The following is a 25,326-nucleotide window of genomic DNA, read 5'->3' as shown; positions in this document are numbered from 1 at the left end:
TAACCAAGTCGGCCGAGGCGTCTGCTAAAAAATTGGATGCTCTTTTCAGGGAGGGAAGAGAGTTTAAGATCTCCTCTCTGGACGTACCCCCCGACAGATTGCTCTCAAGCTGGTCTAGCCAAACCGAGAGGGTTCTGGCCGTACAAGTGGACGCTATGCTGGGGCGCAACATTGCTGTATTTGTCTCCCAGGATTTCTTTAGTAGGTTTTCACATTTTTTGTCCATTGGGTCTTTCAGGAGACCCATATCCTCAAAGGGCAGCGAGGATTTTTTAGAAATACGGGCCACTGGCGCATCTATTCTGGGAGTTTTGTCCCACAAATCAGAGTCAGATTCCGAAAAGGGGTACTTGCGTTTAAAGGCGGCCGAGACAGTCCACCTTTTATCAGGATCCCTCCATTCCCTGGAAATAAGGGCTTTGAGGTTATTGTGGATGGGGAAGGATCTCTTCTTTTTCTCCCCCAAGCCCTGAAAGATTTGATCGTGAAGGGACTGAGTCTCTTTGACATCTTCTAATCCCAGCGTAGATTTAATATCCTTCAGTAGGGACTGTGTTTCCTCGGGAAAGCACATAGGCCTCCCTGCGGCCTCCTCAGAGGATAAGGAGACCTGATCATCCTGCAACTCCCCTTCATCCAGATCCACCTGCTCTGATATTTCCAGATTTAGGGAACGGGAAGGCCCAGGGGAAGGTGCCAGTTGTCTAGAGTCAGCTGCAGCCTTAATCTCTTCTCTAATGAGGGTTCGCATGGACTCCACGAAGGAAGGGGATTCTTCAGCGATAACCTTTTCAATACATCTAGGGCAGAGGGACTTTTTTGGGTCCGACACCAGGCCCTTACGGCAACCACCACACTTCCGGCGCCCCGAATCCCCTTTGGCTTTAAGCTTCCTGGACTCACTGTCCTAAGGGAATAAAACAAACTTTGTATAGGCCAAAGAGGGACCCGGAGTAATGGTGGTGAGGGGTCAGTATAGTGAACTACGGACACCCAGCGTGTAGAGGGGGGGGAGGGGGGGGTTCGGGATCCCATAACCTGTATAAACCTACTGCTAGGAAGGACAAAAGGAAATAGGGATTACTCCCCCCTGGGAGGAGGCTTACCGGGCTGAGGGCCGAGACAGCGGGATCTCCGGAGCGTTTGGACGACTCTCTGTCGCTGGAAGGCATCTCTGCAAATCACCGGCGCAGGAGGATATGATTGCTTTTTAAATCTCCCGCCGCGCGCAGGAGCGTCCCGCGAGAACCTCTTGCCCAAGGAGATCTCGCTCCGCTGACGTCACCACGCCAGATCCCGCGCGAGTTCCGACGGACTCGCAAGCCCGGGGATGCCTGAAGACAGGGCTTACTCCGCAGGATCGAGGAGGGGAGGCAATGCGTCCCCGGAGTCTCTCAATCCCTGCACCGACCCTCCTGAACAACAGGGAAGGGACCAGGCCGGTGCGGTATTCAATTTCCTGGATGACCCCAGGAGCGGCTTCCACGCACGTCCGAGGACAGGAAACAACGACTGGTAAGGTAAGGGGAGGAGGCTCCTTAAATCCTGTGCTTCCTCGTTGTTTCCTGTCCTGGAGGCGGGGACACCCTCCTGTGAATGCCGTTGTGGAGGCGCCGGGGAAAATACAGACCTACCCTTTAAGAACGCCGTATAAGAAGCTATTTTTGATCCCAAGCAATGATTTGGCTGGAAATTAAGCCAAGTATGGAGAAAAGAGGATGGGAAATCTCTTTGCAATGATCTCAACCGTCTCAATTTTCTCATCCTTCACACTAGCATGGATGGTAAAGAGCGGGAAGACACCCCACATATGCAAACAAAACCGGAGCCTACGCGATGCAGTCTCCATTGGAAACCGGCAGTAGTGACTTGGTGCTGTCATGGCACGGTCACCTCTGCAACATGTACTAGAGCTTCCCTGGTAAACAGATATCCACCCTTATTGAATTGAGAATTGCCAAATGGCCATGTGAGGCTGAGCTGCAATACCAGACACAACCCATGGACAGGAGTGGCGCTGTTTATGGAAACAGATGAAAACATCTGGCGCCCGGGGGGGATGGGAGGCATAGGCCAATAGCAGACGACAGTGACAGGGATGAGGCTCTGTAGCGTCACCTGCAATGCTAGGGAGGCTGGTCCCCGTCACCGTTGGGATGCGACAGGGAGATCCAGCGGCGGGCATCAGAAACGACGCTGGTGTCGGGGAGCGAGGTAAGTACACTGTGTGAAAGGCCTGGGCATATGGGAAGGGGGGGGGGGGCATTTCAGGGGTTGGATAACCCCTTTGAGCCTGTATTAGACCTAGCGCGCAATCATCAGGAGGAAAGCGTTCCTTCTTAGCAATCGCCTGCTCGCTAGCGGAGGAGACCGCTGTTATTACATGCAGCGATCTCCTCCACAGCACAGGGAGGTGCGATCATTATGCCATCACTCGTCCCCATGCAGCAGATCGTGATTATACAGCACGCTGAAAGATCACGATTGCCTCGTTCATCAGGTTTACACTGCGTTACTACGGACTGCGGAACGAGCGTTACTAAGAACTGGCATAAAATCTGCCAGCGTAAAGGTCCCTTTACACGGAACACGCATTCGTTCCCAACAATCTGCAGATCGCTAGAGCATTTACATACAGCGATCTCCTCCAGAGTATGGTGAGGAGTGATCACTAATGCCATCGCTCTTCCCCATACGGTCCTGTTATTTCCCAGCAGCAAATCTTGTTTACACAGCACCGTCTGCCACTGGGAAATTAGTTTTTGTGCTGCACAAAAGATACAATTACCCAACGAATGAGCGTTTTGCTCGTTCATTGGGCAATCGGCCGTGAATTTACACCGCCAGATCATGGCTTATTAGCGTTACTAGTAAAACTGGTTAGCGATGATCTGTTCAATTGTCGGCCCCTGTAAAGGGCTCTTAATACAGGCTTTATTCTGCTTGGGCACAAACCCCTCTGTTGAATCCCTATGTGAACAATGGCCATTGTTCTAGAAATCCAAGAATGGATGAAGAAGTGGAGCAATTCACAGAAGACTCCCCACCCGGTTTACACTCAGCAGATTTTTATCACCCCAGGGGGTCAGTAATCCCTGAGACTGAGAAGGTGATCCGCCGCGTGCTTCATTGTGTATGAAGGGAAATGCCAGCTGTGTCCGTATAAACACTCTAATGCCAACATGAGAAGCTGAGATTAAAGGAGGTCTACGGATGAAACACACACTGGATTAAATGCAGTGACCTCTTTTTGAGTAATACATTCTGTTAAAAAAATATTCTCCTAAAATGTTAATCTCGGGGACGGGGCTACGAGATCCCTGTGTATATCATTGCAGCAGTCTATACAGACCGCTGCAGGTCACAAATATACACAAACCATACGAAATACTGTACACTGATGGATTTCCTTTCTACATTGCAATCAACCCCTTCCACATGTAACCTTGTGTATGGACTTATATGGTTCAGCCCCTTCTCTGTGCTTAGCTTTAAGAGTGTAACTGTGTGTACGGGAAGCGATTACGGGTACTTTTGCAATATACCAGTACTTTATTTGGAGATTTTGTTCGCCCGACTCGGAAGTTGTCCTTTAGCAAGGAGTTGCTAAGGCAAACCTGTCAGGGCAGTACTGTACAGTGAAGATGCTGGGGCTCATTCAAAACCGTCCTGCGGCTACCCTCACTGCCTCCCTCCTACACACCGATATCCCTGACCTTACATACTATAAAACTACTTCTCTCCCGTCATCTACACTGTCTGCGGTGAGCGCTCTATATCCCCGGCACACTCACCAACTAGCCGCCGGGAATAAATAGGAGAGCGGGCACTTAGCACTCACCACTGACAGTACATATAGAAGGCAGGGAGAAGCAGTTCTACAGTATATAGATAACTATCCCTAGGAGGGAGGCAGTGAGGGTAGCTTTAAGACTTCGTGCACACAGCCGTGTCTTGTTTTCATTCCGTAAGCCAAGGATCTGCAAGATACAAAGGCCTTCCATGTGCATTCCACCTTTTTCTCACTCCCATCAGAAATGGCTATCCTTGTCTGGACCAGAATAGGACATGTCCTATAAGGCTACATTCACAGTAACGTCATGAAATCTGGCAGGCTGTTTTCTGTACCCGGCATCGAGTTTACCAACTGCTCTTGGTAGGACTGTAAGATTAGCAGAGGGATTTAAAGGAGACAAGTTCATTCTATTACCGATACAAGCCCCATTGTAGCATAGGACAACTACTATTTAGCCATCTCAAAAGTGCTGCCCTTCCTGTAAAGGCCTACGGCAGCTATGTCCCCCCTCCCTACAACCCCACGGTCAATATGCTGCAGACTGATGTTTGTGAATTGTCACAGACAATAATAATACCTGTCACAGACATGTTTTTAATGCCCCAAGACACGCTGGAAGTTTTAGATAAGGACAAGGCTGATCCTACCTTCGGATACCTCTCCAGTCTCTCCTTTAGCTGTGCCTCCCTCAGAGCTTTCGTCATTAGAGGAGCTTCTTCATGCCGCTTCCTATGGAGAGAAATTATATTAAAGGAGTATTCTAGCGACTCCACGCATAGCAAGTGACGTCATATCACTGGGCCCCATTCACACAGCACCCCCATATCCACACAGCACCACTTAAGTCCTGAGGTCTTCTTGGTTATAGGAATTGATGAACTTTTCTCCGGATAGGAGTTCAGTATCAGATTGGTGGGCGTCCGCCACTTGGAATGCCCACAGAGAAGCCGATTTCAGCAGCCGCAGGCACCAGATACAAAACAGTGGACAGGCACAGACGCAGCAGGCTCTATCATCTGTGTAGTGGCCGTGCCATCATCAGACAATTATTTATAACATTTACCATTCCCGTTATAGGACTGCTGAAACCGAAGTCTGTAGCTGCGAATACCATTCTCATATGCTGTATTTCTGGAGGTTGTCGCTCCTGCTGGTAATCATATTACAGCACACTACCACCACTTATCCTTTCAGGCGCACACTAGGCGCAGTGTCTTTAAAAATAAGACAATGTTGATTCCATTTAGGTAAAAAACACACAGATTGTTCACCTTTCACTTCTGAGTTCAGCAAATCTTCTCCTTACATCATCCACTGTGACCTCAAAAAAGTCATCTGGAAGCTCTTGGGAACTGGTACTTGAACTTTCCTCCAAATCCAAGTGGCAAACAAGGGTCTCTCTGTCTAATGGCTGGAAAGAAATAACACCACAAAGACCACATTTTAGACCTTTAAAGGGCATGTGCCATCAGAAAATGATATATTGTTAAGTTTTTTTTGGTGATGTTATTTTTACTTTCTTTTAAATCCTAAGTTTTGCAGCTTTTGTACTGACCACTAAGCCTAATAATAGAATGATCCTTTTTGTTCTGTTGAGATCGCTGCTCAGCAGGCATCTCATTATCATAAGACAGGATTATAATGACAGGTAACACTTTTGTGTAACAGGATAAACCATTCATAGTAGGTGATGTCACAGCTTATCTACTCCCCTTCACTGCACAATGACCTCTACATAGGTCAGCGAACATCCCCACAACACACTCCCACAGAAGTCAATCTCCAGCATATTGTGTCTATGTCCAGCATCTAGATGTCTTCGCGTCTGAGCTTTATTCAGACTTAAAGGGGTATTCCCATCACATACAATGGGGGCATATCGCTAGGATATGCCCCCCATTGTCTGATAGGTGTGGGCCCCAGAGAACAGAGCGGGAAGAGCTGTGGCTGGAGGACCCTGGGTTTTCCAGGGTCCGTCCACCACCAACCGCTGCTCCAATACAAGTGAATGGGAGCACACCACACACGTGCGGTCCCTGCTCCCATTCATTTCTATGGGGCAGACAGAAATAGCTGAGCCAGTGCTCGGCTATTTTCGGTGGCCCCATTGGAATGAATAGAGGGCGGCTGCGCATGCACAGTGCGCCCTCCACTCATTTCCCCTCTCCATTCTCGTTGTAGGTGCGGGTCCCAGAGGTGGGGCCCGCACCTAACAGACAATGGGGGCATATCCTACCGATATGCTTCCATTGTATGTGATGGTAAAACCCTTTTAAAGTACAATAAAAAATGCTGTTGCAGGCAGCAAAAGACCTTATGCGTTTCGGACACAAACCGTGTCCTTATTCATAGCGAAATGTTTGGCAAGATAATTTTAAAAATCTACACTCAGAAAATAAAAACTAATTAGAAAAAAAGAATGTTTCTGGGTCTCATTACTAAAATTTACAGACGATTCATCCCTTTTTTTCTAGGATTACAAAAATATTAGAGGACTGCTTGTTCCCTTTCATCGGGATACAAGTTCCCCTTCATCAACACGTTACTGCTGCAGCCTGGTGAAGGGGACCGAGTGGAGGCCAAAACAATGTCAGCACTGCAGCCTGGTGGAGGGGACCGAGTGGAGGCCAAAACAATATGTCACGACTGTAGACTGGTGGAGGGGACCGAGTGGAGGCCAAAACAATATGTCAGCACTGCAGCCTGGAGGAAAGAACTTAACAACGGCCAAAACAATATGTCCCGGCTGTAGCCTGGCAAGGCAGCAGTGATAGATTGGAGGGAGGTGTAAGAAGAAGCACTCTTTAATATTAGCTGATTGAAGAGGCCCTTACGGTTGCCCTTCACTGGTCACCAGGTACTGCGCCAAGTATTTAGTAACGACCATAACTGGTATTGCTGTAAAATGATATACACTTGAAAGAGGCTGAGCTTACAGTAGCTGGTGCAGTCACTACAAGGGTATTGTATTGTGCCTGGTAAATAATGAAGGAGATGTAGCGCTTGCTGCAACCATTTTAATGATCTGAACAGGGGTACTCGCAGTCAGACTCACACCCATGTGACATTATTGGCCTATCCTAATCACAGTCATTATTATAGTCTCAGAAAATCCATTTAATGTAAAACGTTTTAGCCCATGAGGCAACCCCAGCAATCATTCACTCATGCTCACCCCTGTAGCACTATGCTTGCCATCAGTCTTGGATTTCTTTGGCTTAGAAGGGCCTGGACTCTGAAAAGGTTCTCGGGCTGTGGCAGTTAGCATGTTGGCTTCTGTAGGGACATTGGCACCTCCTAGACGATAGCCTCCTCCTTGGAAAGGCATAAACAAAGTCACCTGAGGCTGAGCAGAAGCTTCACTGAAGCCTACAGAGGAAGGTCCAGGCTTTTCACACTCCAGATCTGGTGGTACATCGGTCACATGACATTGGTTAGTAGGCTCTGCTGATGGTAGCCTGGCATCCGCTGCCTCCACAGGAGCTCCACTGGGTTCAACACCGCATTGTTGCTCTTTCTGACTTGGAGCTGAAGGTTTCTCTACTGCTTTCTCAGTTACTGGAGGACTTTTTCGCGCACTCTTCTGGACAGAAGTCTTCTTTTTTGTTTCCTCTTGAAGTGTGGCAGGCTGCCTGTTCCCAGGCGGCTCATTCTTCCGCACTACAAACCTTGTAGAGACATAGGTGATTATTATATTTTATATAGATGATGCCCAGTCTGAACGTTAATCAGGTATTAGATAGGCCTGTGCATAAATACCTAATTATGGCACTTCCACTTGTAAGACCCAAAGACTGGAGAGTTGTTTGTTTCAAGGACTGCTCACCTGAGACCTAAGAGATGGTATATGATCAGGACTAGAATTCACAGTCTACAACAGTGGCCAAATCCTGTTCACACAATGAATCCTTCAGTTCATCATGGGACCATTAGTCAGGCAAAACGGGTAATTTCTATGGCTCTCCCAACATAAAGATAATGGGGACATTTATCCTTTCTGGTTGTTTTTGTGTCAGTTTTCCAAGATTTAAATACTGATGACCTATCCTCTGCATAGGTCATCAGTAGCTAATCGGTGAAGGTCTGACACCTGGGACCCTCACCGATCAGCTGTCTGAGAAGGCACCAGCGCTCCTCTGAGTACAGCGACCTTCTCTTAGCTCACCAAGTACAGCGCCGTACATTGTATAGCAGCTGTGCTTGGTATCACAGATCAGCCCCATTGAGCTGTGCCTAGGCTATGTGATCAATGTACAGTACAGACCAAAAGTTTGGACACACCTTCTCATTCAAAGAGTTTTCTTTATTTTCATGACTATGAAAATTGTAGATTCACACTAAAGGCATCAAAACTATGAATTAACACATGTGGAATTATATACATAACAAAAAAGTGTGAAACAACTGAAAATATGTCATATTCTAGGTTCTTCAAAGTAGCCACCTTTTGCTTTGATTACTGCTTTGCACACTCTTGGCATTCTCTTGATGAGCTTCAAGAGGTAGTCATCTGAAATGGTTTTCACTTCACAGGTGTGCCCTGTCAGGTTTAATAAGTGGGATTTCTTGCCTTTTAAATGGGGTTGGGACCATCAGTTGCGTTGTGGAGAAGACAGGTGGATACACAGCCGATAGTCCTACTGAATAGACTGTTAGAATTTGTATTACGGCAAGAAAAAAGTAGCTAAGTAAAGAAAAACAACGAGTGGCCATCATTACTTTAAGAAATGGTCAGTCAGTCCGAAAAATTGGGAAAACTTTGAAAGTGTCCCCAAGTGCAGTCACAAAAACCATCAAGCGCTACAAAGAAAATGGCTAACATGCGGACCGCCCCTGGAAAGGAAGACCAAGAGTCACCTCTGCTGCGGAGGATAAGTTCATCCGAGTCACCAGCCTCAGAAATCGCAGGTTAACAGCAGCTCAGATTAGAGACCAGGTCAATGCCACACAGAGTTCTAGCAGCAGACACATCTCTAAAACAACTGTTAAGAGGAGACTTTGTGAATCAGGCCTTCATGGTAGAATATCTGCTAGGAAACCACTGCTAAGGACAGGCAACAAGCAGAAGAGACTTGTTTGGGCTAAAGAACACAAGGAATGGACATTAGACCAGTGGAAATCTGTGCTTTGGTCTGATGAGTCCAAATTTGAGATCTTTGGCTCAAACCACGTGTCTTTGTGCGACGCAGAAAAGGTGAACGGATGGACTCTACATGCCTGGTTCCCACCGTGAAGCATGGAGGAGGAGGTGTGATGGTGTGGGGGTGCTTTGCTGGTGACACGGTTGGGGATTTATTCAAAATTGAAGGCATACTGAACCAGCATGGCTACCACAGCATCCTGCAGCGGCATCCTATTCCATCCGGTTTGCGTTTAGTTGGACCATCATTTATTTTTCAACAGGACAATGACCCCAAACACACCTCCAGGCTGTGTAAGGGCTATTTGACCATGAAGGAGAGTGATGGGGTGCTGCGCCAGATGATGACCTGGCCTCCACAGTCACCGGACCTGAACCCAATCGAGATGGTTTGGGGTGAGCTGGACCACAGAGTGAAGGCAAAAGGGCCAACAAGTGCTAAGCATCTCTGGGAACTCCTTCAAGACTGTTGGAACACCATTTCAGGTGACTACCTCTTGAAGCTCATCAAGAGAATGCCAAGAGTGTGCAAAGCAGTAATCAAAGCAAAAGGTGGCTACTTTGAAGAACCTAGAATATGACATCTTTTCAGTTGTTTCACACTTTTTTGTTATGTATATAATTCCACATGTGTTAATTCATAGTTTTGATGCCTTCAGTGTGAATCTACAATAGTCATGAAAATAAAGAAAACTCTTTGAATGAGAAGGTGTGTCCAAACTTTTGGTCTGTACTGTATGTGATATCACTGGCCTACGGAACGCTGCCACTACCTTCTCGAACAGCTAATTGGCGGGGGTCTCAGGTGTTGGACCCTCACCGATCTGATACTGATGACTTCTCCAGAGGACATGTCATTATTCATGTCTCGGAAAACCCATTTCAGCCTGTCTTCGCTTTGTGTGCATCTGCCAAATTTATGAACTGGTGCACCTTTATAATACATTTGTCGGGAGTGCCACGTGGTTAAGGGTCTATTCAGACGTCCGCAAATGGGTCCGCATCCGTTCCGCAATATCGGGAACGGGTGTGGACCCATTTATTCTCAGTGGGGCAGAACGGGATGCAGAGAGCACACTATGTGCTCTCCGCATCCGCATTTCCGGAGCGCGGCCCTGAACTTCCGGAACGCGTCTCCGCCAAAAAACAAAACAAAAAAACATGTCCTATTCTTGTCCGCAATTGCGGAAAAGAATAGGCAGTTCTATGGGGGGTGCCGGCCGGGTGTATTGCGGATCCGCAATACATTATGGACGTGTGAATGGACCCTTACACCTATATATGTAAACATACACCAGGGGGTGTCTCACTTTTAGCTTTAAACTATAGACCACTTGTGGTGAGCAACAACAAATGTCACAAAATTTGACTAAATGTTGCAGAAAACGCCAAAAACTGCATCACATGTGACATTTTTAAGCCACAAAAAGACGTATATGATTTGATAAAGGTCCCCCAACGTTAGATAGCTCTTTCAGCCAACAGCTAGCACTTCTAAAGCCATGCATGTTCGGGTCAGCAGAGCGTGCATGTGTTCTCTACAGGGGATGTTGAAATCCAGCACCCTGATCCTTCTTCTCCCCATGATCTGCCATCATACATCTAATATGTATGGCCAGCTTAAGGCCACGTTCACGTGCAAGATTTCTTGCGCATTAGTACAATACATTACACGAGAACAAGGTTTTCAGAACCCCATTTACATGATCTGGGGGCATGCTGTGGATTGACTTGCCATTCGCAATGCAAAGGGTGAAATTCTTAGCAACTCTATGGCAAAACCCAGAGTTCACACGTGTATTTCGCTACCATTTCATTGTGGATTTGCTGTGCATTTGTAAAATCTATGGCTGATTTTTCCACCTCATCTGAACAATGGCATCATTACCTGTACAGGACTTTAGTATCAAGTTCCCTATTTAGGATATGGACCGAACGCAATGCAATAACACAGTGATTATGGAAAGTAAGGTTTTTCTTTTGCATCCCTACACTGCATTAAAAGGATTTTCCAGATTTAAAAGAATAGCTTTCTTTCAGACACATCACCGCACCTGATTATTGGTAATGTCTGGTGTTGCAGTTCAGCTCCACTGAAGTGAATGGGACCCAGCTGAAATACCATACACAACTTTCAGAATGGTGTGGTGTTACTTCTGAGAGAAAGCAGCTATGTTTTCTAATCCTGGAAGCCCCTTTAATATAAAATATTACATAGCTAGTCCCAATGCAATCCACGACTCTGCAGCTAGTTTCTCTGAAGAATTGATGATGAGAAGGTAAATGTAGGAACACGGAAAATAATAATGTCCAGAGATAAAAGCTGCCCTGTCCTTTGGTCCAACTTGAGCTGTGCCCTTTTAAGAGATGTTGGGCACACACAGCGCAATGCCAACTATATAATGAAGTCATCCGAGTTCCTTTTAAGCCTATTTTAATGATGCTCTTTTATTAGAACTTCAAAGCCTGTTGATGGGATGCTCTCTGGCCACTGTCGTACATCAGTTCTTGAGTGTGGAGGACAGAGAGAGGTGCGAGCTGGAAACCCAGCAGTAATAACTCATTAACGAGCTGTCTGGCTCTGTACTCAGCTGCTTGCGCATTACCTTACCTCATCGCGCATATAAATGCATACGGCAACGCTCCCAGGAGCAATCTCTTCCACACACGCCCTGAAAAACAGAAACAACATCGGTAAAAATGAACCCAAAAAGTAGACAGAATCATCTCATCTAGAGAGCTGAGAGCCAGATAACCATACCTCCCAGAAAGAGCAGGATCTGGCGAAAACATAAATTCTTCAGTCATTTCTTTCTGTCAGTCCTTTCTTAGTTAAAGAGCCTCTGCCAGCTGCATCAACCCTATTAAACCAGGCATACTGACTAGTAGGGCTCATCATGCTTATTAAAATGACACCTTTCTTTTGTCTGTATGATAAACAGCTACAGAGATATGTCAAATGTATCCATGTGCAAATGAGCATGTTGGAGCACCAGGGGGGCAGGGCCGAATCCTTGGAGCACTGCATTTGTAACAACCCTGTGCTCTGCACATTCCCCCCACTCCTTAATTTACAGGGTTAGATATCAGCATGCTAAGGGCAGAGCTGTGTACTAGCATTTTTCATACAACATACACTACTTACTATAGCCTTACCATATTAAGAATAAGGGTTTTCTGTGCTTAGAAAGCTAACACATATTACTGGTTTAGGCTACTTTCACACTCGCGTTAGGTGCGGATCCGTCATGGATCTGCACAGACGGATCTGTTCAGATAACACAACCATCTGCATCCGTTCAGAACGGATCCATTTGTATTATCTTTAACATAGCAAAGACGGATCCGTCTTGAACACCACTGAAAGTCAATGGAGGAAGGATCCGTTTTCTATTGTGCCAGATTGGGTCATAGAAAACGGATCCGTCCCCATTGACTTACGTTGTGTGTCAGAACGGATCTGTTTGGCTCAGTTTCATCAGACAAGCAGCATTTTGGTGTCCGCCTCCAAAGTGGAATGGAGATGGAACGGAGGCAAACTGATGCGTTCTGAGAGGATCTTTTTCCATTCAGAATGCATTAGGGCAAAACTGATCCATTTTGGACCGCTTGTGAGAGCCCATGACGGATCTTGCAAACGAAAAGCCAAAACGCCAGTGTGAAAGTAGCCTTATTCACATGCACGATGTATCATTATAAGCAAACCATTAATAGGTATTAGCTTTCTAAGTATAGAACACCACTATTCTGAATATAAGGCTGTAGCCTGGAGGAAAGTGGTCAGCTTTGCATGTAGATATCCCCAGGTTCAATGCCCAGGAGGGATTTCTCGATTTTTTTCTATTTGCCAGTTGGTTTATTCACAGGCACTATTGATGTAAAGACACCAGTAATATGTATTAGCTTCCTAAGCAGAGAAAACCTCAATATTCTTAATATAGTATGTCTATAGCCTTTTATTTTGGGTAAATGAGGCCCCTGTCAATCAAGGGGAAGGGGAAGTGTGCAGAGCACGGGATGGTTACAAAAGCAGTACTCCAAAAATTCAGCCCCACCCCCTGGTGCACCAATGTGCTCATTAGCATATGAATGAAAAACAGAGGATAGTCAACTGTACCAGGCAGTACATCTGGTTTATTAGAGCTGATCATGCTGACAGAGGCTCTAAAAAATTGTCTCTTTTCCTGGTGGACTCCACAGCGACTTTCTCAGTTTTTGTGGTGGGAGAAATCACATGGTTTGAGTATGTTCTCTGCATGCTCTATTCACTTCTATGGGAGTTTCTTGAACAGCCAAGCAAGTGTGCATGTTGGGAGATGTAGTTTTTACAACAGCTGAAGCACCATAGGTTGCTGACCCCCAAATGTAGACGATAGTTCCCGTAGAGAAATATTCCGGCTGCTTGCCTGTCTTGATGATTTAACACTGACCAAAAGACTGCATGGAGCCCGAGCTTCAGGCCTGATTCACACAACAGTATTCTCCACCCATGTGCTATCCAGACTGCACCCACACAGCACACAGAGCCATAAAAGTAAATGGTGCAATAGTACTGCAGTCCTACATTATAACAGTTACCTAGTCCGTGAAAAATGGCTCAGGACTTCCCATAGACTTTGGCTGCAGAGGAACTCGTCCTGTAACCTTGCCCCTTCCTCCAACTGCAATGCTACTCGAACTTTCTAGGAAAGGATTACAGAACATGGATGTCAGACATTCATTTAAGATCTAGGAGTAATAAAAAGACAATACAATCTATTGGAAGTGCAGTCACAGACGAACAATAAGCAGATGGCGGATGATCTTATGCGCATGGCAACAGCAGCTCTGGCTTCTCTCAGCTATTGTCGGTGGGGTAAATCGCGTCTGCCCATCCATTTCTTCTGCAGGGGAAATTAAATGTCGCCCATCCAAATAAATGGACGACCATGTAATGTATGGTCCTAGCTGTGATTTCAGTTGACACCCTTTTTGCAGTGGCCATGATAAGAGATAACTTCGACTCCAGCCTTTTAATCCTTCAGATGCGGCGGTCAGCAGCGGTCACGACAAATGAGTGGTCACATAAAGGGAGGGGCTCTCTGTCCTCCAATCAAATGCATAACAAGCGGCAGTCATGGCAGCCAGGGACCTTGTGACAGGTTATAATAGGATAAAATCACAAAGCTTTGCAATATAGAAGTATTGCAGTGTATTGTACAAGTGATTGCATGTTCACATTCCCTAAATGGAGCAAAAAGTGGAAAAAATATAAGTAGTATTGCCACGACTTGGAAACACGGTTAAAATATTATATATATTATATAATATATAAAGCTGAGTGTGTGTATGTATGTATGTATGTACGTCTGCTAAAGGAATCCACACCGTCGCATTTACAATCACGAAATTTGGCACACAGGTATGTCAGGTGTCAGGGAAGATTTTAGACTGGGTGTGGATCTAGTTTTAGACCGGGTCACGTACCGTTCCTGAGATATTACCCAAAAATGCAAATATGGCACATCACATGACCTACATTAGCCAATAGAAGCGTGCAGGTCTTTCGCCTCATATCCCAACGGCCATACACACGGACACATGTCCCTTATCAGCCAATAGAAGCTCGCAGGTCCTTAGTCTCCACATACACACAGTTTTACACCAAGTTTCCATAACAACCCAGACATTTTTCACTGCTGTAAGTCAGCTTTAAAAGGGGCAGGGCGCTGAGGTCACAGTTCAGGGGGCAAACAGAGTGAAGGTAAGAATTAGGGGTGCACCGAAATGAAAATTCTGGTCCGAAACCGAAACCGAAAATTCAGGATGCCCTTGACCGAAAACCGAAACTGCCTTTTTGCCCAAATACTTTTAAAACACTTTTTTTTAATGATTTTATTAATAATTCTTTCACATGCACCCCACACACAGCTGCTCTGGGTAGGCAGACACACACAGCTCTGCTACATACACCACACACACTACTGTTCTGGATTCACACTATAAACCTATCTTTGCTGCATTATACACATGAAGCACCCTCAGCTCTGCTACATGCACCCCACACACAGCTGCTCTGGGTAGGCAGAAACACACAGCTATGCTACAAGCTCGCTGTACATCTTGTTTGCAGATTTGACTAAATCTGCAATGTGTGAATGAGGCCATACACATCATCCCTGCATTAACCCCTAAGTACCCGGAATTGTAAGTGCTAGGGTGCTAACCTCATATGTTCAACAGTTCAAGCCAAAGTCAGGAGCAGATGAGGATCATAAAGGCGCTACCAGTCCACAGCCTGGCTCCTCCCACCCACATGACCGGTCACATGGTCATGACATCATCAAAGGTCCTGTAGCTTAGAAGGATCTGGCATCTACACTGAGCTGCAGGGCGCAGAGCCCCTATGTCTGGTATACTGGGAAATGGGGGTGCAGAGCTGAGGGATCCCCATATGTTTAGCTCTGCAGGGATAGACAGGGCACGCTGCCGACCATATTTTCTGCCGATGTGTACCAATATCGACCAAAATGGATTAGGCCCATTTTCGGCCGCCGGAATTTCGGTGCACCTCTAGTAAGAATCAACCTGTCAGCTGCAGGCGTGGGAGGGTGACTTTCTCCCTGTAGCTCACGCTTAGGCAGCTGTTCAAAAAGACATCCCTGTGTCCATCCAGGCCCTGCGCCAGACGGAGGACAGGGAGTCTGAAGGCCGGACTGTCTGGCCTAAAACCGGACCTCCGGCCACCCTAGGGGCAGGCTGCTGATGAGGTCACAGTTAAGAGGACGGCCCACTATCAGTGTTAAGGGGCAGGCCGCTGTGAAGGTCACTGTTAAGGGAGGAGGTGACTGTGGAGACAACTATTAAAAGGGGCAGCGAGGTACTGTGGGGTCACTGTTAAGGGAGAGGGGTACAGTGGAGGTCACTATTAAAGGGGCAGTCGCTCTGGAGGTCTCGGCTAAGGGAGGTCAGTTAAGGGGACTGTAACCTATGGTCAGTGTTAAGGGGCAGGTGCTGTAGAGGTCACTGTTAAGGGGCGGTTCCCTGTGGAGGTCACTGTCAAGGGGGTGGGGTGCTGTGGAACTCACTGTTAAAGGGGAAGGCTGCTTTAAATGTCAAAGTTAAGGGGGTGGGCTGCTGTGGAGGTACCATTTTAAGAAGATGGGGCACTGTGGAGGTCACTGTTAAAGGGGAGGGGTGCTGTAGATGTCAATGATATAGTGGATAGTGTTGATATCTTTTAACAACACACAAACATGAAATTAAATATATTAAAAATACCAATGCGAAGCTGGGTCGTTCAGCTAAAATATTATATATATATATATATATATATATATATATATATATATATATATACACACACACACACACACACAGTGTATATTATATATATATATATATATATATATATATATATATATATATATATACACACACACACACACATAATATATACAGTATATATATTTATATACACATACATATTTGAAGTGAAACGCTTTTTTTGGGGGTCACTTCACCTTCTAAATAAAACTGAACAGAGAAATATACACCAATAAAAACTTACTTCACTTTGTTCCACAAAAAACAAGACCTCACACAGCTCCATCCGTAGAAAAATAATAGTTATGGGTGTCCATGACCATGTAATTTTTACTGCATAGTGAATATCATTAAAAAACAAAAAACAAATAGCAAAATAGTTTTTCCCTATTAATTTTTTTTTGCTGCAACACATTAGATTTTACATTAAACGGGTTGTCTCACTTCAGCAAATGGCATTTATTATGCAGACACAGTTAAAGGGGTTTTAGCTGCTGACCTATTCTCTGTTTGAGGACGCACTGGCACTTGCAGTAACGCCGCTGCCTTTTTGCAACTCACCAAGCACAGCCCCGCACATTGCATAGCGGTTGTGCTTGGTATCTCAGCTCAGCCCTATTTACTTCAATGGGGTTCAGTGGTAACTAGGCCATGTGACTGATGAATGAGATGTCACATGGCCTAGGAAAAGCTGCGAGAAGGCAGCGGCGTCACTGTGAGTGACGGCGCCTTCTCAAACAGCTGATCCTAGTTGTTGGACCCTCACCGGTAAGTAACTGATGACCTACTCAGAAGATAGGCTGTCAGTGAATGTCTCGGAAAACCTCTTTAATACAAGGCACTTACTAATGTATTGTGATTGTCTATATTGCCTCCTTTGCTGGCTAGTCCAGCGCTCTTTAGTCCAGTGCCTTGTATTAAACTTCTCTACATGATAAATGCCATTTGCTGAAGTGGCTGTTCACTTACACTATTCCCCTATCCATGTCCATAGAAAAGTACAAAGCTATGGCTCTTAGGCCTCATCCACACGACCATTGTTTGGTCGGCTCGGATGTGGACACATTCACTTCAATGGGGTTGCACTGTTCCGTGGCTGCACCAAAAAAATAGAACAGGTCCTATTCTTGTCCGTTTTGCGGATAAAAACAGGCATTTCTATTATGGGCGGCCCCAAAACACAGCATGGTCGTGTGCAAGTAGTCTTACAAGGCGAGAAGGAAAAATTGAAAATGCTGTTGAAAAAATTGGTTTGTCCTGAAAGAGTTAATTGCTAGTCTCAGAGAAAAAAAAATTATTCATAGGGAATGATCGCCATTTTTGTGTTCCTCCTTTTGTGAGCAGGTGTAATTACAGCTCCGCCGTCTCCATTCACTTCAATGGGACGGTTCCTTCCTGTTCAAGTGAATAGGATGGAGCCGTCCCATTGAAGTGACTACGATGGCGTAGTTGTAATTACACCTGCTCACCGCTGTGATGTCAATGGGCTCGTACGAGAGCTGCATTCTCTTCAAACAGCTGATCAGAGGGGTGCCGGGAGTCGCTCCCCAACTGATCTGATATCGATGACCTATCCTGAGGAAAGGTCAACAATGTAAAAAAAAGTGTACAACCCCTTTAATTTGTTTTATGTCTCCTGAACAGACCCCCCCCTTGGAGCCAGGGTGGAGATGCCCATATACCGGAATGGTTGCCACGAAATTCTACATTGCAGTCACTGCATGGGAAATAATTACATAAGGTGATTTTCCTCAGCTTTTTGATGGACAGTCTCCCAAATTAAAGGGGTTGTGAGACAGAAAAACCAAATTACGTACCGGTAATTCCCTTTTCATGAATCCTCCATGACGGCATACCATGAGAGATGACCCGCCTCCAACCAGGTAGGGACAGGAAGTATAAGTTTGACTCTCCTCCGGCTCCTCCTCAGTGTCTTTCTGGATCGACAGCCTAGAGAGTGTTCTTTCGAATCTTTTTTTTTTTTTTTTTTTTGCACACCATCACCTATGTGTAGGCCTATCATAATCTTATGAACGTCTATATTTACATATATCCCTTTTTTTTTTTTTTTTTTTTTTTTAGGGTGGGAAACCCCTATGCCGTCATGGAGGATTCATGAAAAGGGAATTACCGGTACGTAATTTGGTTTTTCCCTTTCATCCTCCATGACGGCATACCATGAGATATAACATATTAACAATTTTAGGGGGGGATTATAGCTTGAAGGACTTTCCTCCCAAAGGCTAGATCCTGACCTGCCTTAACATTGATTCTATAATGTTTAATAAAAGTATTAGGGCTAGACCAGGTGGCTGCCCTACAAATTTGCTCTAATGAAGCGTTTGCCCTCTCTGCCCAAGAGGCCGAAACCGATCTCGTAGAATGAGCTGTAAAGGCTTCAGGAGGTGATTTCCCTAGCGCTTTATACGAATCTGAGATCGCCGTCTTAATCCATCTTGAAATGGTATTTTTTGTTGCTCTCTGCCCTTTGTTTAAGCCAAGAAACTGAACAAACAAGGAATCCGTCTTTCTGAAAACCTTCGTGGCCTCTAAATATATAAGCACTGCTCTCCGCACGTCCAATTTATGAAACCTCTCCTCCCCTTCTGTTTTCGGGTCGTCGCAAAACGAGGGAACCAATATCTCTTCTTGCCTGTGAAAATTAGACACAACTTTGGGAAGGAAGGAGTTGTCTAACTTAAACGTAATTCTATCTGCAGAGATAACACAGAAAGGTTCATTAATTTTCAGGGCCTGGATTTCACTAACCCTGCGGGCTGATGTAATTGCTACTAAGAACAGGGTTTTAAGTGTTATATATTTTATAGAGACAGATGATAAAGGTTCAAAGGGGCTTTCTGTTAAACCTGATAGAACTAAATTAAGATCCCATGGTGGAGTCATAGCTTTCAATGAAGGTCTCAGTCTATCTGCCCCTTTAAGGAATCTGACAACCCAAGAATGATTTGCAATTTTTTCATCAAAAACTGCACTAAGGGCTGATACGTGAACCCTCAAAGTATTGGGACGAAGACCTTTCTCCAGCCCAGACTGTAAGAAACCTAGAATTGAAAGGACCGAAAATTTTTCAGGGGATACTTTCTCTTTTACACACCATGTATTAAAGGTTCTCCAAACCTTATTATAGATCTTAGAGGTTGTCTCCTTTCTACTGGCCGACATAGTATTGATGACGGGATCTGTCAAGCCTTTAGCTTTTAAGATCAACCTTTCAGGTTCCAAGCTGCCAAATGTAGCTTTTCCACCTCGGGATGGAGAAGGGGACCCTGCGACAACAAATCCTGATCCCAAGGAAGGATCCATGGACTTTGGATTGACATGACCTTCAAAAGAGGAAACCATGATTTTTTGGGCCATAAGGGAGCTATCAAAATAACATGGGCTTTGTCTTGCCTTATCTTCTTTATCACATGAGACATTAGTTGTAGGGGGGGGAAGGCATAAGCTAGATGGAACCTCCATTTTATTGAAAAGGCATCTATGCCTTCGCTTTTGTCTCTTGGATTGAGGGAGAAGAAACGGTCTACTTTTGCGTTTGTGGCTGAAGCAAAGAGGTCTATTTGGGGAACTCCCCACTTTTGGGTTATTTGGAGAAAAACTTCTTCCTTCAGACTCCACTCTGTTTGATATATCTTGACCCTGCTTAGGAAGTCTGCTTTCACATTTAAGCTTCCTTTTAAATGGACCGCTGAAAGGGATCTTATATTTCCTTCTGCCCAGGAAAAAATCTTTTCTGTTATTTGACTCAGACATAGGCTTCTTGTTCCGCCTTGATGGTTTAAATACGCTACCACTGTGGTGTTGTCTGATCTTATTTGGACATCCTTTCCCTCTATGTCTTGACTCGCCACTATTATGGCCTCCCAGACTGCCATCAATTCTTTTTGGTTTGAGGACCAAGTTTTCTGGTGGTTTTACCCAGGCCCCCTGGAAATAGTGATGAGAGTAATGCGCTCCCCACCCCCAAGGACTTGCATCTGTAGTGATGAAAACCTGCTCCTCCGTATTCCACGGAATTCCCTGGCGTAGGTGGCTTACTTGCTTCCACCACTGAAGACTCTGATTCACCGAAACAGGAACCAGAACTGTCTGTTCCAGAGAGCTCTGGCTTCTGTCCCAGCAGGCCAGCGTCCACTGCTGTAGAATTCGAGAGTGGAACTGAGCCCACTTTACTGCAGGGATGCAAGAAGTCAGGGTCCCTTGTAGTCTCATGGCTTCTCGTATCGAACAGGATGGATGACTCTGAAACCGTGAGACCTTTTCTACCACTCCAGAGACTTTTTGTTCTGTAAGAGACGTTTTTTGACGAGTGGTGTCCAGGGAGAGACCCAGGAAAACTATTTCCTGGGACGGGATTGGCTTTGATTTTTCCCAATTTATTAGCCATCCCGCCAGATACAGCGTCTGGCAGGTCACAAAGAGATTGTTCTCTAGTGACTGTTTTGACTCGCCTACTATCAGTAGGTCGTCTAAATACGGAATAATCAAGATATTCCTCCTTCTCAGGTGGGCCACTAGTTCCAGCATCACCTTTGTGAAGACCCTGGGGGCCGATGTTATCCCAAAAGGTAATACCTGGAATTGAAAATGGAACAGAACTTTCCCCAAATAAACCGCTATCCGCAGGAACTTTTGGGACTGTTTGCATACCGGAATGTGGTAGTATGCGTCTCTTAAGTCTAGGGAGGCTAAAAAGTCCCCCTTTTTCAGCAGATTCACGGTTGATCTTATTGTCTCCATTTTGAATTTGTTGTACTGTATGAATCTGTTTAAGTTTTTTAGGTTTATTATTAACCGAAATTTCCCATCTGGTTTTTTTACTAGAAAAACGGTTGAATAATATCCCTGACCTTTTTGAGAATAGGGAACCGGAATTATGGCCCTTTGAGCCAGAAGCTTCCGAATCCCTTCCTCCAGATTTGTTTGGAGAACAGTTGTCTTTTGAATAGGAGTTACCCTGAAAATATTTGAGGGAGGAGGAAGACGGAAAACTATTTTGTAGCCTTCCGAGATCGTATTTAAGACCCAAGGGTTTGTTGTAATTTTTTCCCAGTAGTCTAAAAAACAACTTAGTCTCCCTCCTACCTGAGCACTGGCGTCATTGCTTTGACGGTTCCGTATTCTTTGAAGAAAACAGGTACCCTCTACTCTTCTGGTTTCTTCCCCTTGACCAGCCTGAGTCCCTGTTAGTTTTCTTTGCTTGAAAGGGGGTCCCTTTTTTAACTCTCCGAAAGGGAAATTTCCTCTTCCCGGAATCTCTGGGAAAAGTCTTCTTAGAATCGGAAGCCTTTTCTAGGATGGACTCTAAATCCTCCCCAAACAATAGATTACCATGAAAAGGTAAGGTACATAATTTTAATTTTGAACTGACCTCACCTGACCAGGATTTTAACCAGAGGGACCTTCTTGCCACGACCGCTAACCCAGATGCCTTAGCAGCTATCCTGACAGATTCCGCAGTGGCATCAGATAGGAAATCCACCGCTTTGATTAGGAGCGGAAAGGAATCTTTAAGATCACCGTATGTACTACCGCCTTTCAATAGGGATTCTAACTGTGTGAGCCATTTTTTTAATGATCTGGATACTGAGGTTGCCGCTAGGTTTGGTTTGAACAGGGCAGCACAAGCTTCCCATGTTTTTTTAAGAGTCTGATCTGTCTTTTTATCCATGGGGTCCCTTAATGACCCCATGTCTTCAAATGGTAAGGCGTTAGGACCCTTCACTAATTTAGACAGAGAAACATCTATCTTAGGGCAGGTGGTTAACAAGGCTTCGTCTTCGCTAGAAAAGGGGAGACGTCGCCTTATTGTCCTAGGAATGAATAGTTTCCTATCCGGGGACCTCCATTCTCTTTTAATCAGATCGTGCATGTTTTTATGCACCGGAAAACCTCGGTTAGATCTCTGTTCAAAACCACTGAACATCTCGTCATGGACTGATCTACAGATTTTTTCATCAGAAAGATCCATAGTGGCTCTAACTGCCTTAATTAATTCTCTGGTATCTTCCGATGAAAAAAGATAGTTTTTAAATTCGGAATCTGAACCAGAATCTTCAGACCCGAGTTCACCTGACTCTGAGTCCTCCTCAAATTCTGAATCAGATGCTTTAGTCGCTGGTCCCTGCGCTTGTTTGGAGCAGGAAGGAATTAATGAGGTATCTGACATAGCAGCCCTGATTTCTTCCCTAATTGTGTTTTTAAGTTCTTCTTTTAGGGACGGAACTAAATCCTTAGAAATGTTGTCAGTGCATTTTTTACACACTTTCCTATCAGAAGAATCAGAAAGTTTAATAGAACAGAGACTGCACTTTTTTGCCCTCTGACTAGATTTTGCTTTCTGAGCACTCTCTTTCTCGCTCTGCACACATACAGAAAGAAAGAAAATACATAAGGGTTAATCTAACAGAATATACTGCCTTTTACCCTTGTCCTGGTAAATTACTCACTAGTACGGATCCCTGAGTGTTCTCCATAATTTCACCTGGGTCCAGCATCTTTTTTTAGGGAATCAAAAGTCACTGTTCCCCCTCTTTAAATAGTTTTTACCTCCAGACCTCAGATCAGAGGACGACTTCCGCCATAATCCTGTGCGTTTTTTGAATTTTCCCGCCGCCGGCATGCGCTCCACCGCCCGGAAGTGCTCTCAGGCCCCAATCTGGAAGTGAGCTGTGGAACGCTTCGTGGAACGCATGACGCGCGTCCACTTCCGGTGACGACACTGTGAGCGCCGGCCATGCCGGATCGCAGTGTGGAGTATCGCACCGACCGGAGGGACTCCCTGAGTGTCCGGCCCCACATGGACCTGTCTGCCCGCACCAGCAGCAGGTAAGAGACAGGTCTTCCAGAGCCCGGCTTCCCCAATGGGGACCGGACCCTGCTGCCTCCTCACATGGCATCTTTCCTTCTTCTACTTCTTTCTTCATGGTCGGCGACCATAAGAGAAAACCCATCTCCTACCTGGAGGGACAGGAAGACACTGAGGAGGAGCCGGAGGAGAGTCAAACTTATACTTCCTGTCCCTACCTGGTTGGAGGCGGGTCATCTCTCATGGTATGCCGTCATGGAGGATGAAAGGGAAAATAAGCAATTAAAGGAATTTTTCTCCAAAGAGCACTTATCGCCATTCACACGATACAGGACAAGTGTCTGATCACTCAGGCTCCGACTGATGGCACTTCCAGCAAAGCAATCCTTAGACCAAGGTCACCAAGAAGCTATCTCAATGGAGCAGTAGTGCACATGTGTGACCGCCGCTCAACTCACATCTGGGGGACTGTTGGAGCCAGAACTGAGCAGTGGTTATATAAGCACACTACTGTTCCATTTTCATGGGGACTCGGGGACCTCCGTCATCATGATTGCAGTCCCAGCAGTCAACTTCCTGTGGATAGCAAATCAGTGTTGTGAGAAAACCCCAGTAACGGTATGCATATTACAAAGCCCTTGGACAGAAGCTAGCAGCTGCCCATTCGTATGGACACCCATTATAATGAATGTCCATGCGTGATACCAGACAGGGAAAGGGGGCATGCAGGCTGCCGCACAGTATTCTGTAAAACCATGAAAATGCTGGGAAATGCAACATGTGCTCATTACCGAGAGGTGGATTCCATGTATGAAATAGTTATCATATTAAAATATAACCTTTAATCAAACCACTAAAATATATCTGAGATGGGCCACATATATATATTGTTGGCCACATGTAGGCCATGTTCGTGTGGAATTGACGAATAGAGGGCCTCGACGTCCATACTGCCCAGTAATGCGTTCCCATCCACATTAACTCCCTCCAATCTCCTCAGCAGGTCCATGGTGTTACTGGTGTAGGAGGGGAGTGAAGTCACAAATGGTGCCAGGATCTGACCAGTATATAACCCCTAGATTTTGACAAATTCTGCCTATCCCTGACTCTAAGGGTCTACCTTTAAGGGGGTTTAACCCCTTGTGTACCTTGGGGAGGTAGTAAAATGTGGCTATAGGATGTCGTGGTTACAACAGTTCAGACTCCTCTTCCGTGATGAGTTTCTGAGGTTTAGCTTCTGAGAGTATATACCTCAGTTCATTAGGAAAGGTATTACTTGGGTCAGAAGGCAAAACAGCATAGCCGTCCTTATCACGTAAAAGGTTTTCACAGATCTTTTCATAGTGTTCTGAGTTTAAGAATACTATGTCTCCCCCTTTATCGGAAGGCTTAATGGCTATAGTGGCATCTTTTTGAAGGGCAGTAATGGCTTTAATTTCTTCTTTGGTGCAGTTATAGTGCACCTCGGATTGGGAAAGGTGCGTGAGGTCATTGGATACATGACACATCACCTTGAGGGGGCATTTTCTTGCTTTTATTGCGCAGTGTAGTAAAAGGGCCCTCTCCTACCATTCTACTGCCATCATCCCTTTTTTCTACATTCTGAAAAGGTTTGCACCACCTATGTTTACGGGCAAAGAGATTAAAATCTTTTACCCAAATAAAGAAATCAAAATGGCGTGTAGGAACAAAGGAAAGGCCCTTGCTGAGGACCGTCATTTCCAGGGGTGAAAGCAACTCGTCGGAGAGATTGATCATCTCTGAACGTATTGCTCTGTAACCTGTGACCTGTTCCTCAGAGGGTAGCTTGTCCCTTGATCCAAAAAACACGATCCTACTCCTTCTCGTCCTCTGTTAAAAGTACCAGTCCTGAACTAGTGTTATGTTCCTTTTATGAATCAGAAGGTTACGTCTCAGGATAAGGGTGCATTCACACGACCATATAAATGGATCCGCATTGCGGAATGGGTGCAGACCCATTCATTTCAATGGGGCCGCAAAAGATGCAGACAGCACACTGTGTGCTGTCCGCATCCGTTGTTCCGTTCCGAATCCCCTCAAAAAGTATAGAGCATGTCCTATTCTTGTCCACAAGCCAAGACAAGAATAGGCATTCTCTAAATAGCGATGGCCATATGCGGTCCGAAAAATGCGGAATGCACAAGGCCGGTATCCGTGTTTTGCGGATCCTCAAAACACTTATGGCCGTGTGAATGTAGCCTAAATCAGTATCTAGTTCTTTTGGTGTGTGTGGGG

General features: G+C 45.5%; 1 protein-coding gene across 1 annotated transcript in view; it reads right to left on the bottom strand.

Annotated features, from left to right (window-relative positions):
* The window catches only part of ASPSCR1 (ASPSCR1 tether for SLC2A4, UBX domain containing), a 78,570-nt gene that overhangs the window by 40,029 nt on the left and 13,215 nt on the right, over window positions 1–25,326 (bottom strand). Inside the window, exons 4-9 of the mRNA XM_044295902.1 lie at window positions 13,515–13,618; window positions 11,548–11,608; window positions 7,556–7,629; window positions 6,972–7,464; window positions 5,068–5,207; window positions 4,444–4,525 (exon numbers count right to left, since the gene is read on the bottom strand). Of these exons, the coding sequence (XP_044151837.1) occupies window positions 4,444–4,525; window positions 5,068–5,207; window positions 6,972–7,464; window positions 7,556–7,629; window positions 11,548–11,608; window positions 13,515–13,618 (954 nt within the window). The remainder of the gene's footprint in view (window positions 1–4,443; window positions 4,526–5,067; window positions 5,208–6,971; window positions 7,465–7,555; window positions 7,630–11,547; window positions 11,609–13,514; window positions 13,619–25,326) is intronic.

The sequence above is a fragment of the Bufo gargarizans genome, chromosome 6, assembly GCF_014858855.1.
Source record: "Bufo gargarizans isolate SCDJY-AF-19 chromosome 6, ASM1485885v1, whole genome shotgun sequence".
NCBI classification, from domain to species: domain Eukaryota; kingdom Metazoa; phylum Chordata; class Amphibia; order Anura; family Bufonidae; genus Bufo; species Bufo gargarizans.
The sequence above is the reverse complement of the archived record's forward strand: the minus strand, read 5'-3'. Positions and strand labels throughout refer to the sequence as shown.